Source organism: Manacus vitellinus, unplaced genomic scaffold (genome assembly GCF_001715985.3).
Source record: "Manacus vitellinus isolate BGI_N305 unplaced genomic scaffold, ASM171598v3 scaffold_7_pilon, whole genome shotgun sequence".
NCBI classification, from domain to species: Eukaryota; Metazoa; Chordata; class Aves; order Passeriformes; family Pipridae; genus Manacus; species Manacus vitellinus.
The window spans coordinates 29,799,449-29,811,483 of NW_021940813.1; the positions used below are offsets into that span (position 1 = coordinate 29,799,449).

The following is a 12,035-nucleotide window of genomic DNA, read 5'->3' on the forward strand; positions in this document are numbered from 1 at the left end:
GGACAGAAGGAATTAGTATCCAGGGTTAAAGGTTTTGCTAGTTAAATCCCCAGCAAAAATTTCCTGTGAAAATTTGCATTCTTTTAATATATTGCTATCTTTTAATATATTAACAGATTCAGTTTCCTCCATGCCTAAATGAGGTAAAAGACTACTTTGAAGTAAGGAGTGAAATATGTTAATGTAGTTCAAGACAAAAGAATGTTAAGTTATATTTTGCTTTGCGTATATGTGAAAAGTTACTCTAATGACTACAAAAAACTTTTAGATACATATTTTAATTAAAATGAAGGAACAAAACACTGAAGAAAAAAAGCTGTGGAATCAAACCAAAGGGCTTTTAAGAAATGGTTTTAAAGAAATGTTAAAAGCAATACAGAAATTATTTAATTACAGTTTAGAATAGGTGCTATGACTGATGCTTGTAAGAACAAGGGGTTATTAATCATTAGGTAGAGACTGTAACCAGTTTCACCAGGGTTTATTTTTAAACTATCAGTGGCAAGATATGGAGTGCTATTTTATTAATTTGTGTAAATAAATCATTTTCTAGACATCTCCGTTTATAAACTAATACCTGCAGAAATTAATATATATATATATATATATATAAAAGAAAACAGAAATAAATGAATGTTTGAAGTCAGACCTCATCTTTGATAAATTGAACTTGACATGAAGGTTGTCCAAGATTTCATATTTCTCAGAAGAAGCAGATCTGGAAAAACTTGTCATTTCACTTTCCAGTTGAAACCTTTGCTCAAATTCTGCTGAGCTGTTGTCCCATGAATCATCATCTGTGGTAAAATCTGGAGTATGAAGAGCCATACACTGCAACCTGTCACACATTTTCAGTAAACATAATAAAACAAAACAGTGCTTTATTTCAACAAGTAGTAGATGCAACTGACCTTGCAAAACCTTATGTTCAATGTGATAGATTTTAATGGAAAAATTAATAGAAAAAGAATTATTCAGTACAGACTGAGCTCCCCTTGGTGATACCGCTGGGTAGATGGCAGAGCAAGAACAAGGAACCCACGACATTTAGGTGCACCCGAGACAACCAGTTCTCTGATACACCAGGCAGATGTGCTTCAAGATTTGGTGTGCAAATCGTGTTATAAGGATCTTTCCTACAGCTCTACTGTGTCTTTCAATGCACCTGATGTAACACCACATGGAGGAAATAAGAGCACAAAACCTGCAGTTCCCTACCGGGCTCTTTAATCATTCTGACCTCAGATCCTACATCCTTCCCATTTTACAGCCTCTTCTCTCCTCCCAAGGTCCTCCAGAGTAATTCTTTGCTTACAACCCCTGTCATTCACTTTATTTCCCAGCAGGTTTTGTGTCAGGATATAAGAAAGAACCACATACAATTAAATAGAAGAGAGCTTACAAAAAAGTATTTTGAGTAAAATGAAAGTAACTCACCCATTTTCCTCTGAGAAAACCTTCAGTAGTGGTGTCTTCTCTGTAAAGCCAGTGTTTTTTGACCTCGAGCTGAATAGTTTTGAAAAATTGAAGTGATATCTTTGGAGGGAAAAAAAAACAAAACAGAATAATAAGTCTAAAGTAAAATGATTCACTACAGTTCTACAGAACATTTTGCTACAAGTCCATCTAATTAGTTAAACATTCTCTAAGAATGGTGCTCACCTAAATTCGGGTTTTCATTAAGTTTGAACTAGACATGGTAGTTACCTCCTTATGCTCGTGGGGTACTCATTCATATAAGTTTACACTAACATACTTCTGAAAATATAAAACAAGAGGATAATTTATTTCTCATAAATGTTATTTCAGACATGAATCACCATCTATAAATTCACTAATCTCTACAGTAACCTTGGCACTCTTGGCATTAGGGAAGAAAACTTTATCTCGATACAAGTATGTCGTTCCTGCAGCACAATTCCTTCCAAATAGTTTCTGTCAAGTCTTGGTCCTAGTACTGCAGATAATGAAACAGACAGCAAGCTACTTCTTGCCATATTGCAGCTGAGCATTGTTAAAAAGCCTTTTGCTAAAGCATAAATCCCAAAGCTTGAGAAATATCTGAAGACAATCAAGGACAATCGCGGTCATTTTAGAACATCTTCCCAAGACCTGGCTCTTTCAGAGACATTTCCTGTCAAAATCAGTGTTATTCGGACACACCCTGATTTATTCCATTCAAAACTGCAGCCACCCACCACCAGAAGGTCTTGAAGAAATCTCCTAGACATACAGTCAAAACGTCTGTACCTAGAAGTAGATACCTAGAGGAAAACTGAAATTTCTTTTACTGTTGCTGGACTGCAAGAGAAAAGAAATTATAAAATCTTAGACAATCAAATAAGTACACAGAGGTGACTGCTAATTCAATCTTCTAAATATAAGGCCAGTCCAAAAAGAAGGATTTGTGTATTTGACTTTATACCACAATGGAGGACAGAAATTCCTTGAGATTTGTGAAGATTCAAAATTCAAAATTAAAAAATTAAAACCTCCAATTAATGCTTCAGCTTGCTTGTTCAGTAGTGTTTTCATTCAGAAGACATGCTAGGTGTTGAGCAACTGGATATGGTTATTTCAATCTTGAGTGGCCACAACGCTCATTCAAACTCTGCTGTAAGCCCATATTTTCAGTCTCAACAGAAGAGAATGAATGAGTTACAAAGATTGAATTATCCAGTACCTCAGGTCAAATGTTGGGCAGATTACAACTCAGGTTGTCAGTGTCATTGCACTGACGCTTCATCTGTGAAGAGATGATTGCATACTCTGAAGCACATCTTTTAAATAGGAGAATATCATTCACACAAAGATGTTCAAGTGGAGAAACTTCCATTTTGAAGCAAGTGCTATTCTAATCTTATCATGGTCTTAGATGTGAATGGCTGCCTAGAGCTTTTACAAAAGGGAATCTATAAGGATAACAAGAATGCTATGAGGACTTTAAAGGTGTGCTCACTGAGAGCTGCTGATATGCTCCTGGCTAATCCCAGCATTCTATACTCAGTCTGCATCCAAAGGGTACAGTTGTGATAACAATTCTGATGGTGGACCTTAAATTTGTACATTCAGAAGTTTAACTCATGCAAAGATCAATTAGCTGTTTCTGCTTTTAAGCAAAACAATGTGACTTGTTCCACTGGAAAAAAAAGGCTTCAAATAATATATACTCTGTGCTGTTCTGATCTAATCTCGCATTGTGTACACCATTAACCTTTCCACACTGACTTGTCTACTTTTCTTCCTAGGACTTGCAAATTCCAAGACTATTAACCAGAACACTTTCTACAAAAACTTCCCTTTTCTTCTACTTGTTGGGAGTCGGTACCAGCACTGCTTTGTGTTACTCAGGCATATATATCCACTGACAATCCTCACCTCAGCAACTCTTCACGACTACTGTGAATGACCAGTATGCAAAACGTGCTGAAGTCAAAGCAACCACAGGAACAGCAACCAGAAAGAGAGGACAAAGGTTTGGTGGAAGGTGGTTTAAGTGACAAAACCTGAGTTGAAGAACCCAGAAGGCTAGTTAAAGACATCACTTTCACTTTCTTTTTGCACTTCTGTTACCCCCACTTGCTGGTATATTATCTGCCACTTTTAAATGGAACTGCAGAGCTGAACAGATGTCCAAGAATGATGAAGACAGTAAAAATGGAAAAGGTCTTCAGATAAAGTGAAAACAATTAGTGCATGACAACATCAATTTGCAGAGAATAAAAACACATAGACAAGAATAAGCAGCAGGAAACAGCCAGGCTTGACAAAACAAAAATAATTAGAGAAAAAGCAGAAGAGCCTTAACTCCCCCATGACATGATTACCCTAATTAAAGAATGAGAGCAATATAAACAATAAAGCTAATTAGGGCATAAAAGAGTCTTGAAGTCTGAAAGCTCTAGAAAGAAAAGTTGGAAAAACATCACTAAAAAATAGCATGGATTATAAAAATGAAAGTCATCCCTGAACAGAGAGCCTAATGCAAGCCCCTCTGTGCCCCTCATACTTCTGCAGAGATGCTATTGGTGCAATTTGATCACCAACTTAATCAAAAGATAACAGAGATCATCTGCAAGCAAAGCATAGGAAGGCCCAAGGATCCCCTGCTAATAGAGGAACAAGTCTACAGTGCTCAAAAACCCTCTTAACATCATTCTTGGTGCCCCTCAACACTGTAAGTAGCTGGTAATTGTGACACTGTGTAAATAAGGAAAAAAAACCAACGTGACACATTTCAAAACCTGGGATCCGTTTACATTTTGAATGTTTCTTCACAATCAAATACCTGGAAAATTTGGTTATACCCACAGGCAATCCATGTCTACTGAGCTATTCAACAGCACTACTAAGAGACTAATCACCAGATCAGCTCATTAACCCGTTGTGGGTAGGCCTGTTAATAGGATGAGAAGACTGCTCTGGATTTATACTATTTAGGGGTGAGGAGCTGGTTAACTGGGCAACAATTGTGTTCACCATTCTTCTCTCATGGTTGAGACCCAAAAGTCATTAGCATGTTTTACATCAGATATGAGAATCATAAAATAGTTTGAGTTGGTCAAACTATTCTATGATTAGATGACTAGAGGTCATTTAGTCAATCCCACCTACAATAAGCGAGGACATCCTCAACTAGATCAGGCTGCTCAGAAGAAACATGAAATAATTGCATTTACACGTGTATACATTTATATTTAGATATGCATACAGATCTTCACACAAAAAAAATTAACATTCTCATTTCCCTTTCATTCAAAATGATGGGAGAAAACTAAAACCAAACCCTGTGAAAAAAGTATTTTACAAGGACTTCTTCAAAGACTTGCAAAACATTACTCTCAAAGAAAGATCCATGTAGAACTGACATCAGAAAAAGAAGAGCATGTCCTGCCTGCTGTATAACCACTGCTGGGAGCATATTCATTCTCACATTTGCTGCTGCTGGGCATGGGTTGTTTTTTAATTTAGAGGAATCTTTCTAACAGAAGATTGTGTTCTTAACTACATGGCTGCTACTGTGACAGCTATATATACAGATTTTGGCTCTCTCTGCAGGAGTACAAGTTTGTTCCAATGAAGCATGTCTTCTGAGCTGGTTACTTGCAGTCCAAGACAGACTTTCCCATGCCTAATCTTTCAAGAAATTGCAATTTCTGTCTCCATAGTAACCCAGAGTAAGAACCAGCATTGTAAGAGGGCTGTCCCACCCCAGATGATGCAGCATATTCTGCCAAGTCATGGAGATGTCCACAGGTGAAGTTCCAATTGCCTGACAGCAGCTCTAGAAGGACCTCACCCACAGCATTAAATGAGGGTCCAATTGCAAGCCTTGGACAACTATTGCAGAAGCCCTGAAAACCTGTGGCTGTGCCACTGCTCCCATGGATGAACAAGGGTCACACTCTTTTGGTGGCATTTTGTACTTCTCTACAGCTGTACGCCAGAGACATGATCTTCAATCTCCTATACCCTTTTGAGCAGCTTAAGGAGAAGCAGTTTCCCCCTGCCCTCCTGGACCTATGGAGAGGTAAAGGGAGAGCAGGAGAGGAAGGGAATGTGGGCAACTCCAGTTGCTCCCACTGATGGGCTGATGACTCATTAGATATTAGTCAGAGGGCTGCAATTTTCACCTACAACACACTACTGTTTCCCATTACCTGTAGGTGATAACTTGCAAAATCTTCAGGGGACTTGGGATGAAGTGCAAAGAGAGAACTTAATTCCAGCCATTGAGCCCTAGATCTACCCTCTAACCACATTTTCAAGCATTTGCTAATGTGATTACACCTGCTACTTTAAACCAAAGGAAAAGGAAGACTTTGTGGTGGCACTGATGTTCAACCATAAGCAAACTTTCAATCACAAATACATTACAGCAAAGGACACCAAAAAAAAAAAACATCCTACAAGAACCTGAGAAAGAAAAAGACCATACTCATCCTAGTTAGGCTGCAAACACTTAAAATAATCACAAGGTTTGACTGGAACCTATTATTTTTCTTGTATTGAAAAGATAAATCATGCCACATAATGCATTAAGTTTTCACGCCCTATAATAAAAGGCATACATTTTAAATATCGGCTAATACAATGCTTCATCACCCGTATGCCACGTTATGCACACAACTATCAGTAAGAAAGCTATTTCTATGACAACAGAAACCAATAATTCTCACTTCCATGGAAAAGACTTAGTCAGAATTGAAGAAGATGTGAGTATGGAAGCATAGGTATTGTGCAAGAACATCAGTAATTTTGAACACAACTTATTAAAAATTTCACTATATAAAAAAATTAAAAGCACAATCTCTTCAGGGAAAAAAAGTTAGCATGCTTCCCTGGATTAGTAATCACTAAAATGATTATGAGTGTGAGGTTGCCTCTTACACAAAAGCTCAGAAACACTACTGAGCCAAGAGTTTGTAACAAATACAACAACAATTTAAGTAAAATTTCCTAGAAGAGAAGTCAAGAGTAAGAACACGAGAGCTAATTAATCATGCAGGAGACTAGTCACAACAGCATGATTTCAATTTATCATTTCTACACTCTTTTAGGCTAAAGTTTTGTTTCAGAATCTTCCTATTCCCTGAATAGAGAACATTTATATTAAATCATAAGTACTGAACTAATTACTCTTATCATATCTGTAAACAAGCATAATGCACAAATAAATTGAAAAATAGAATTGAAAGAAAAAAAACAAACCAATCAAACAACCAAACAAACAAGAAAAACAAACAAAAAAAACACACTGGCTTTTGACTGCACTTGAAACACATTCTCCCACCAGATTTGGTTATTTGTCAGTTTCTAATAAAGTCTACTTTTGGAGTTACATGGTACAACCTGTGCTGACCAACATCATAGCACTCAGTTCTTAAACGTTTACATGGACTGTGTGCTAAGCAGCTGTATGCACGCATACATCCATCAACATTATGATATATAGGTGCCCACATGGAGACACATCACTCCGTGATGTTTTCTCCTCAGTGGTAGGATGTCAGGGGAAATTGTTATGACTACCCATCGCAAATGAAGCCTGGTCAACTGATACACCCAGAGCCAAGGGAAGGATCAAAGACTCCCGAGCTCACGTCTCTAAACAGGCTCCAGATGTTTTCTGATGACTGCTTTATGTAGCTTCACTTAAATCAAAAAATAACCTCCAGACCCTTTAAAAGCATGCACCATTAAGATGTCAGGAAAATTTAGCAATGAAAGCATTACCTAATACAGACTCATTTTCTCTTAGACTTTCCTTTCTATTAGACAGGACTGTACAGGATCCCCCAGAGGGATCCCCAAAGGTGGATCATGTGGGGCTGGCATTGGCATTACCTGACAGCAAGAGGTACAGTACTGTTAGAGGTACAGCCAACAGGCAGGTCTCATGTTGAAAAACACTGGGGTGCTGGAGAGTGTCCAAAGAGCAAATAAGCTGATTAAGGATCTGGAGCACAAGTCTTATGAAGAGCAGCTGAGGGAATTGGGGTTGTTTAGCCTGGAGAAAAGGAGGCTCGGGGGAGACCTTACCTCTCTCTACAGCAACCTGAAAGGTGGTTGTAGTGAGGTAGGGATTGGCCTCTTCTCCCAGGCAACAAGTGACAGAACATGAGGAAATGGCCTCAGGTTGTTTCAAGGGAGGTCTAGATTGGATATTTGGAAAAAATTTTTCACAGAAAAGCTTGTCAAGCATTGGAACAGACTGCCGGTGGAAGTTGCCGAGTTACCACCACTAGAGATATTTAGAAGACATGTAGATGTGGCACTTAGGGATAGGGTTTGGTGGTGGATTTGGCAGGGTTGGATTAGTGGTTGGACTCAATGATCTTAAAAGTCTTTTCCAACCTAAATAATTCTATGATTCCAAATTAATAAGCGTATACCATGGTAAGACCCCAAGCAATTAAACAACATGTTTAAGGAAGATGAAGTGGAATGTGTGCTGAGCTTATCCTAGATGGAAATGGTTCCTTATATAGGGCACACACAATGTGCTTGCTTCATTCACTTCTGATGGATTTGGAGAGTGAACATGTTCTACAAGGGCAATTGTAAGTTCAGAAACAGCTTGAAAAATAGAGTGCTTCCAATGGTTCCTTTTTTAAATCAAATCGGGCTTTGTAGGGTTATAGTACTTTCCTGGAAAAAATAAAATTAAATTTTCAGATATCTCCATGACTTGGTAGCGAACCTCAAGAGTCTTTGTCTGCCTCTGTCAGGGAATGTCTTCATCAAGAAGACATTGGGAGGTAGTTAACAGACTAGGACCTCATAGCAGTGGGTGAAGATAAAAGAAAGAACACTTAAGCTGCCCTGCAGCTTCTCTGACTCTACCTAAGAGGATTAAGTTGTTCTCCACAAATTTTCTGCTCCCATGTCAGGGTCCCATGAGGTCTGGCTGCCCTATGGGAGGGAGCCAGCTCCAGAGGGTGGATGTGGGTCTGGCAGGGCCATGACCTTCCCAGCCTGAGTCTGTCCCACAACACTTAACAAGGGCTCAGGGACAGGATGGGGACCCAGGCCAACCCAGACCTTCATGACAAACCAGCAGGACCACAGTGACAGAGCAGATCAAAAGGGTCTACCATTTGAAGGAGTGAGCAGTTGCACTGAAAAGTGTGTCTGCTGTTTCCTCCTCTACATTTTCTGCTTCAGCAAAGAAAATTGGAAAGCTGCAGGAAACCACATGTAAAACTGCAGACAGTCTGAAGGAGAAAATACTTTGGAGCAGGTGCTGCCAAAAGAGTTTAGCTGTTAGCAACTGCCAGCAAGCTGCAAATTTGAAAAAGGCAGCAGTAGCCAGTTTGGGTAGTGGTCCAAATTCCAAACCCCCAGTTTCTCTGTGGATTAAACAGATAACCTTTTAAGAGGTATTATCTGTAAATGCTGCAAGTCATATTGAAAAATGAGTCTACAATAGGGAAGCAATTTATCAACACTTAAAGCATGACTGCACTTGTAATTCTTTAGCATATTCTGCAGGCTTGGCTTTTAAATGCCAGCATTTTTCCTTGGCATTCATGATGGGGTTTAGCTCAACCAGCTCTGTTGCTAACTTAATTTATGACAAATAAAGGGAGATCAAATTTTTTTCTAGTCCTTGAGGTAATTTAAAGAATATCAAACAATAAGGAAGTGGTTACAACTTAATATTTTGAATTTATATCTGAACAGACTCTCTTAAAGATGCAATATGGGGCACTTGGATGATGGACACATGAACAGAGGGATGGGTCTGAGAAAAAAATGGATTATGTGACCATCTTGAGAGGTTATTCTTCAAGAATTACAGTGATACAATGTCATAGTCTCAAAGGTTTGGGGTAACATGTTCAAGCTTTACTTACAGACTAGCTGAATTGAAGAATGATACAAGAAAAGAAAACACTATTAAAGCAAGATCACAGACCACTTCTGAGATGAGGGAACACTTTCATGCACAATGGTAAAACAGGATTATTTTGATAAAATTTTCCTTAATCCAATTAATGTACTGACAAGCTGTCACATATAATTATGCTTCTGGCCTTGCATAGTCTTGTAATATATTCTTAAGCCACTCACCCCAGTTTTGGAGATTGAAAAGAGTAATTTGTAAGCTATGAAGTAATGAAGACTCTATTTTTCATTTTCTTTAAACACTTTGAAAATTGAAGTTCTATGTGTTTCATTCCAGGAATTTGGATATAACATTACTGGTAACTGCAACTTTTAGATAAAAAAGTAACTTTGCCACTAAAAAAAATTGTCTCCCTTGCTTAGAGTTAAAAAAAAAAAAAAAAAAGCCAGACATCTACAAAAAAAGGCTTATTAACACGAAAAAATAGGGTTGATTTCTGTGCCTGGAGATGTGTTAGAGAGAGAAGATGAAGGTAAGCAACAGGCCACCACACATCTTAAAAATAACAAGTAGTCATCAAATTAAGCTTTGTTTTTAAAAAAAACACATGATGGATCCAAACTATTGTAAGCTTCCTGGGACTTGTATTTTGTCCCTTAGTCACAATGAAAGGAAACAAGGAAAGTTCAAGCACATTAATTTCTGCTAAATAGTCAGGTTCTCATGAGGTATTTCAATATAACTAGGACAACTTACGTAGTCTTTATGTAGATCCTGATCTCAGTGGACTAGACCCAGCAAAAATGCTAAAATTTGCTTCAAAGCTAGGGTATGAGATACTCAGAGTAGACAGAGAAGAAAGAGCAGTAAAATTTTTAAATAAACAATTTGTAGGGGGAGATATACCTTCCAAATTTTGAATTAACATTATAAAGCTGATAAAATAATAGGTATTTTTTTAACTGTATTGGAAGTCCTTCCATTATATTTACTTTTTAAATTATTTTAGTTATTAATGGAGGTATTAGGAATTCCTTTTCAGGTTCTGGCTGAGCATAAGACACTGAGGTTATTCATATAACCTTTGTCATCTAAAAGTCTGGTCTAGGATAATTACAGTCACTGGCAAGAGAAAGATCTCTTCAAATAATTTTCATCCTCCCCATCTCTCATGTTAACTATACAAGGAACCTGGGGAATTAACTTTGAGATAACAGACTTCTTCACTAAATAATATATAAGCCTTACACAAACAATGTCTATATTACAGTATACTAAAAAGTACTTTTTTTCATGTACTTTTTATTTTCTCTGAAATTAAATCTCTTCTTCATACAGAAGACTTTTCATCAAAAAGTCAATGTTGAATTAGGTATACAAAAAAATATCAAGTCCTTCCAAACATGACTTATTCATAACTTCCTAACAAGAAACTTCCAAAACAAAATAATTCCACATCATTGGTCATTGCTTTCCATCTTGATTTATATCAAAGACAAAAATTTTTAAAGCACTGAAAATCTCAGAGGAACAAATTAAAGAAACCAAACTGAATAAAAAGGTACCTTATAACAATACAATATTTTCTCATACATTTGCAGAATATTCAGTGAAACCATTCAAGAATAAATGCAGTTTTATCTCACCAAGATCATGCTCTTCCCTGCCATAGCCCTTCACTAAGATTGTTGTAACATTTAACATGCACTTTACAAGCTTCAGGAAACTCGTTCCACAGTATTGGGTTCTGTTCTTCTACCAGACATCTTTTTCTGCCTTGAAAGGCCTTGAGTATCTGTAGGACCTTAAGGCTAAAATGTCAGAGAAGAAACTATTTAATCTATGTTAACAAACAGCTTTAAAACGTAGATTTTTGATTCAGTGCTGATGTGAGACAAATTTGAAATAGAAGATTTGAGTCCATAAGCATATTCAACTGAAATTCTCAAATTAAAAAGAAGGGGGGAAAAACCAACAGCTAAACAAACAAATCAAACCAAAACCCAAGGATTATAAATAATGTATTCCAAAGAAACTGAGAATTTTATTGTCTCATGAACAGTAGCATGCAAATTGCATTCGGCAAGCCTCCCCTCGAGTGGTGAGACTGACAACAAAAACAAAGAATAATAATGACATTTCAGCCTTCCTTCCTCCTGATTTAAGCTGTCTTTCTCCAGGTAAGAACATACTCCTGTGCACTGAAAAGACAAAACAACCCAAAATTATGCCTCTCAGAATTTAGAAGGAAATTCCTTATCCTACATGGCAGATGGCTTTGTTCCAGCAACATGGTTAAACTGTACATCATACATCTTGATAGCACTTCTTTCTCCCCAGTCACACAGATGCCAATCTTTCCTCTCAAATACTACATTCCCTTTGGCCTTATACAGAATGGAGTAACTTTGATTACTCCATAGTCTCACAGAGGTGATTTCTTTCCATGTTGCTCCCAAAATAGCATATTCTTGACAATAAATGTCATATTACTAGCTATGTATATTCTAAAAATCAGCACTGTACCAAACCTAAATAAATCCTGGACATTGATCATAAAAAAAAATAGATAGTATTTTGCTCAGTAACCGTGTGGACAATAACTCTTCACATGCACATGAAAATTCCTGGCCATCCAGCAATGAGGTTACATCAATAAAACTTCAGTCTGTGCTCCCAAACA

At 37.4% G+C, this 12,035-nt stretch overlaps 1 protein-coding gene across 1 annotated transcript in view; it reads right to left on the minus strand.

Moving 5' to 3' along the window:
- The window catches only part of OCA2 (OCA2 melanosomal transmembrane protein), a 172,071-nt gene that overhangs the window by 147,927 nt on the left and 12,109 nt on the right, over positions 1–12,035 (minus strand). Inside the window, exons 2-3 of the mRNA XM_008931958.3 lie at positions 1,438–1,536; positions 650–838 (exon numbers count right to left, since the gene is read on the minus strand). Coding sequence (XP_008930206.1) covers positions 650–838; positions 1,438–1,536 — 288 coding nt within the window. The remainder of the gene's footprint in view (positions 1–649; positions 839–1,437; positions 1,537–12,035) is intronic.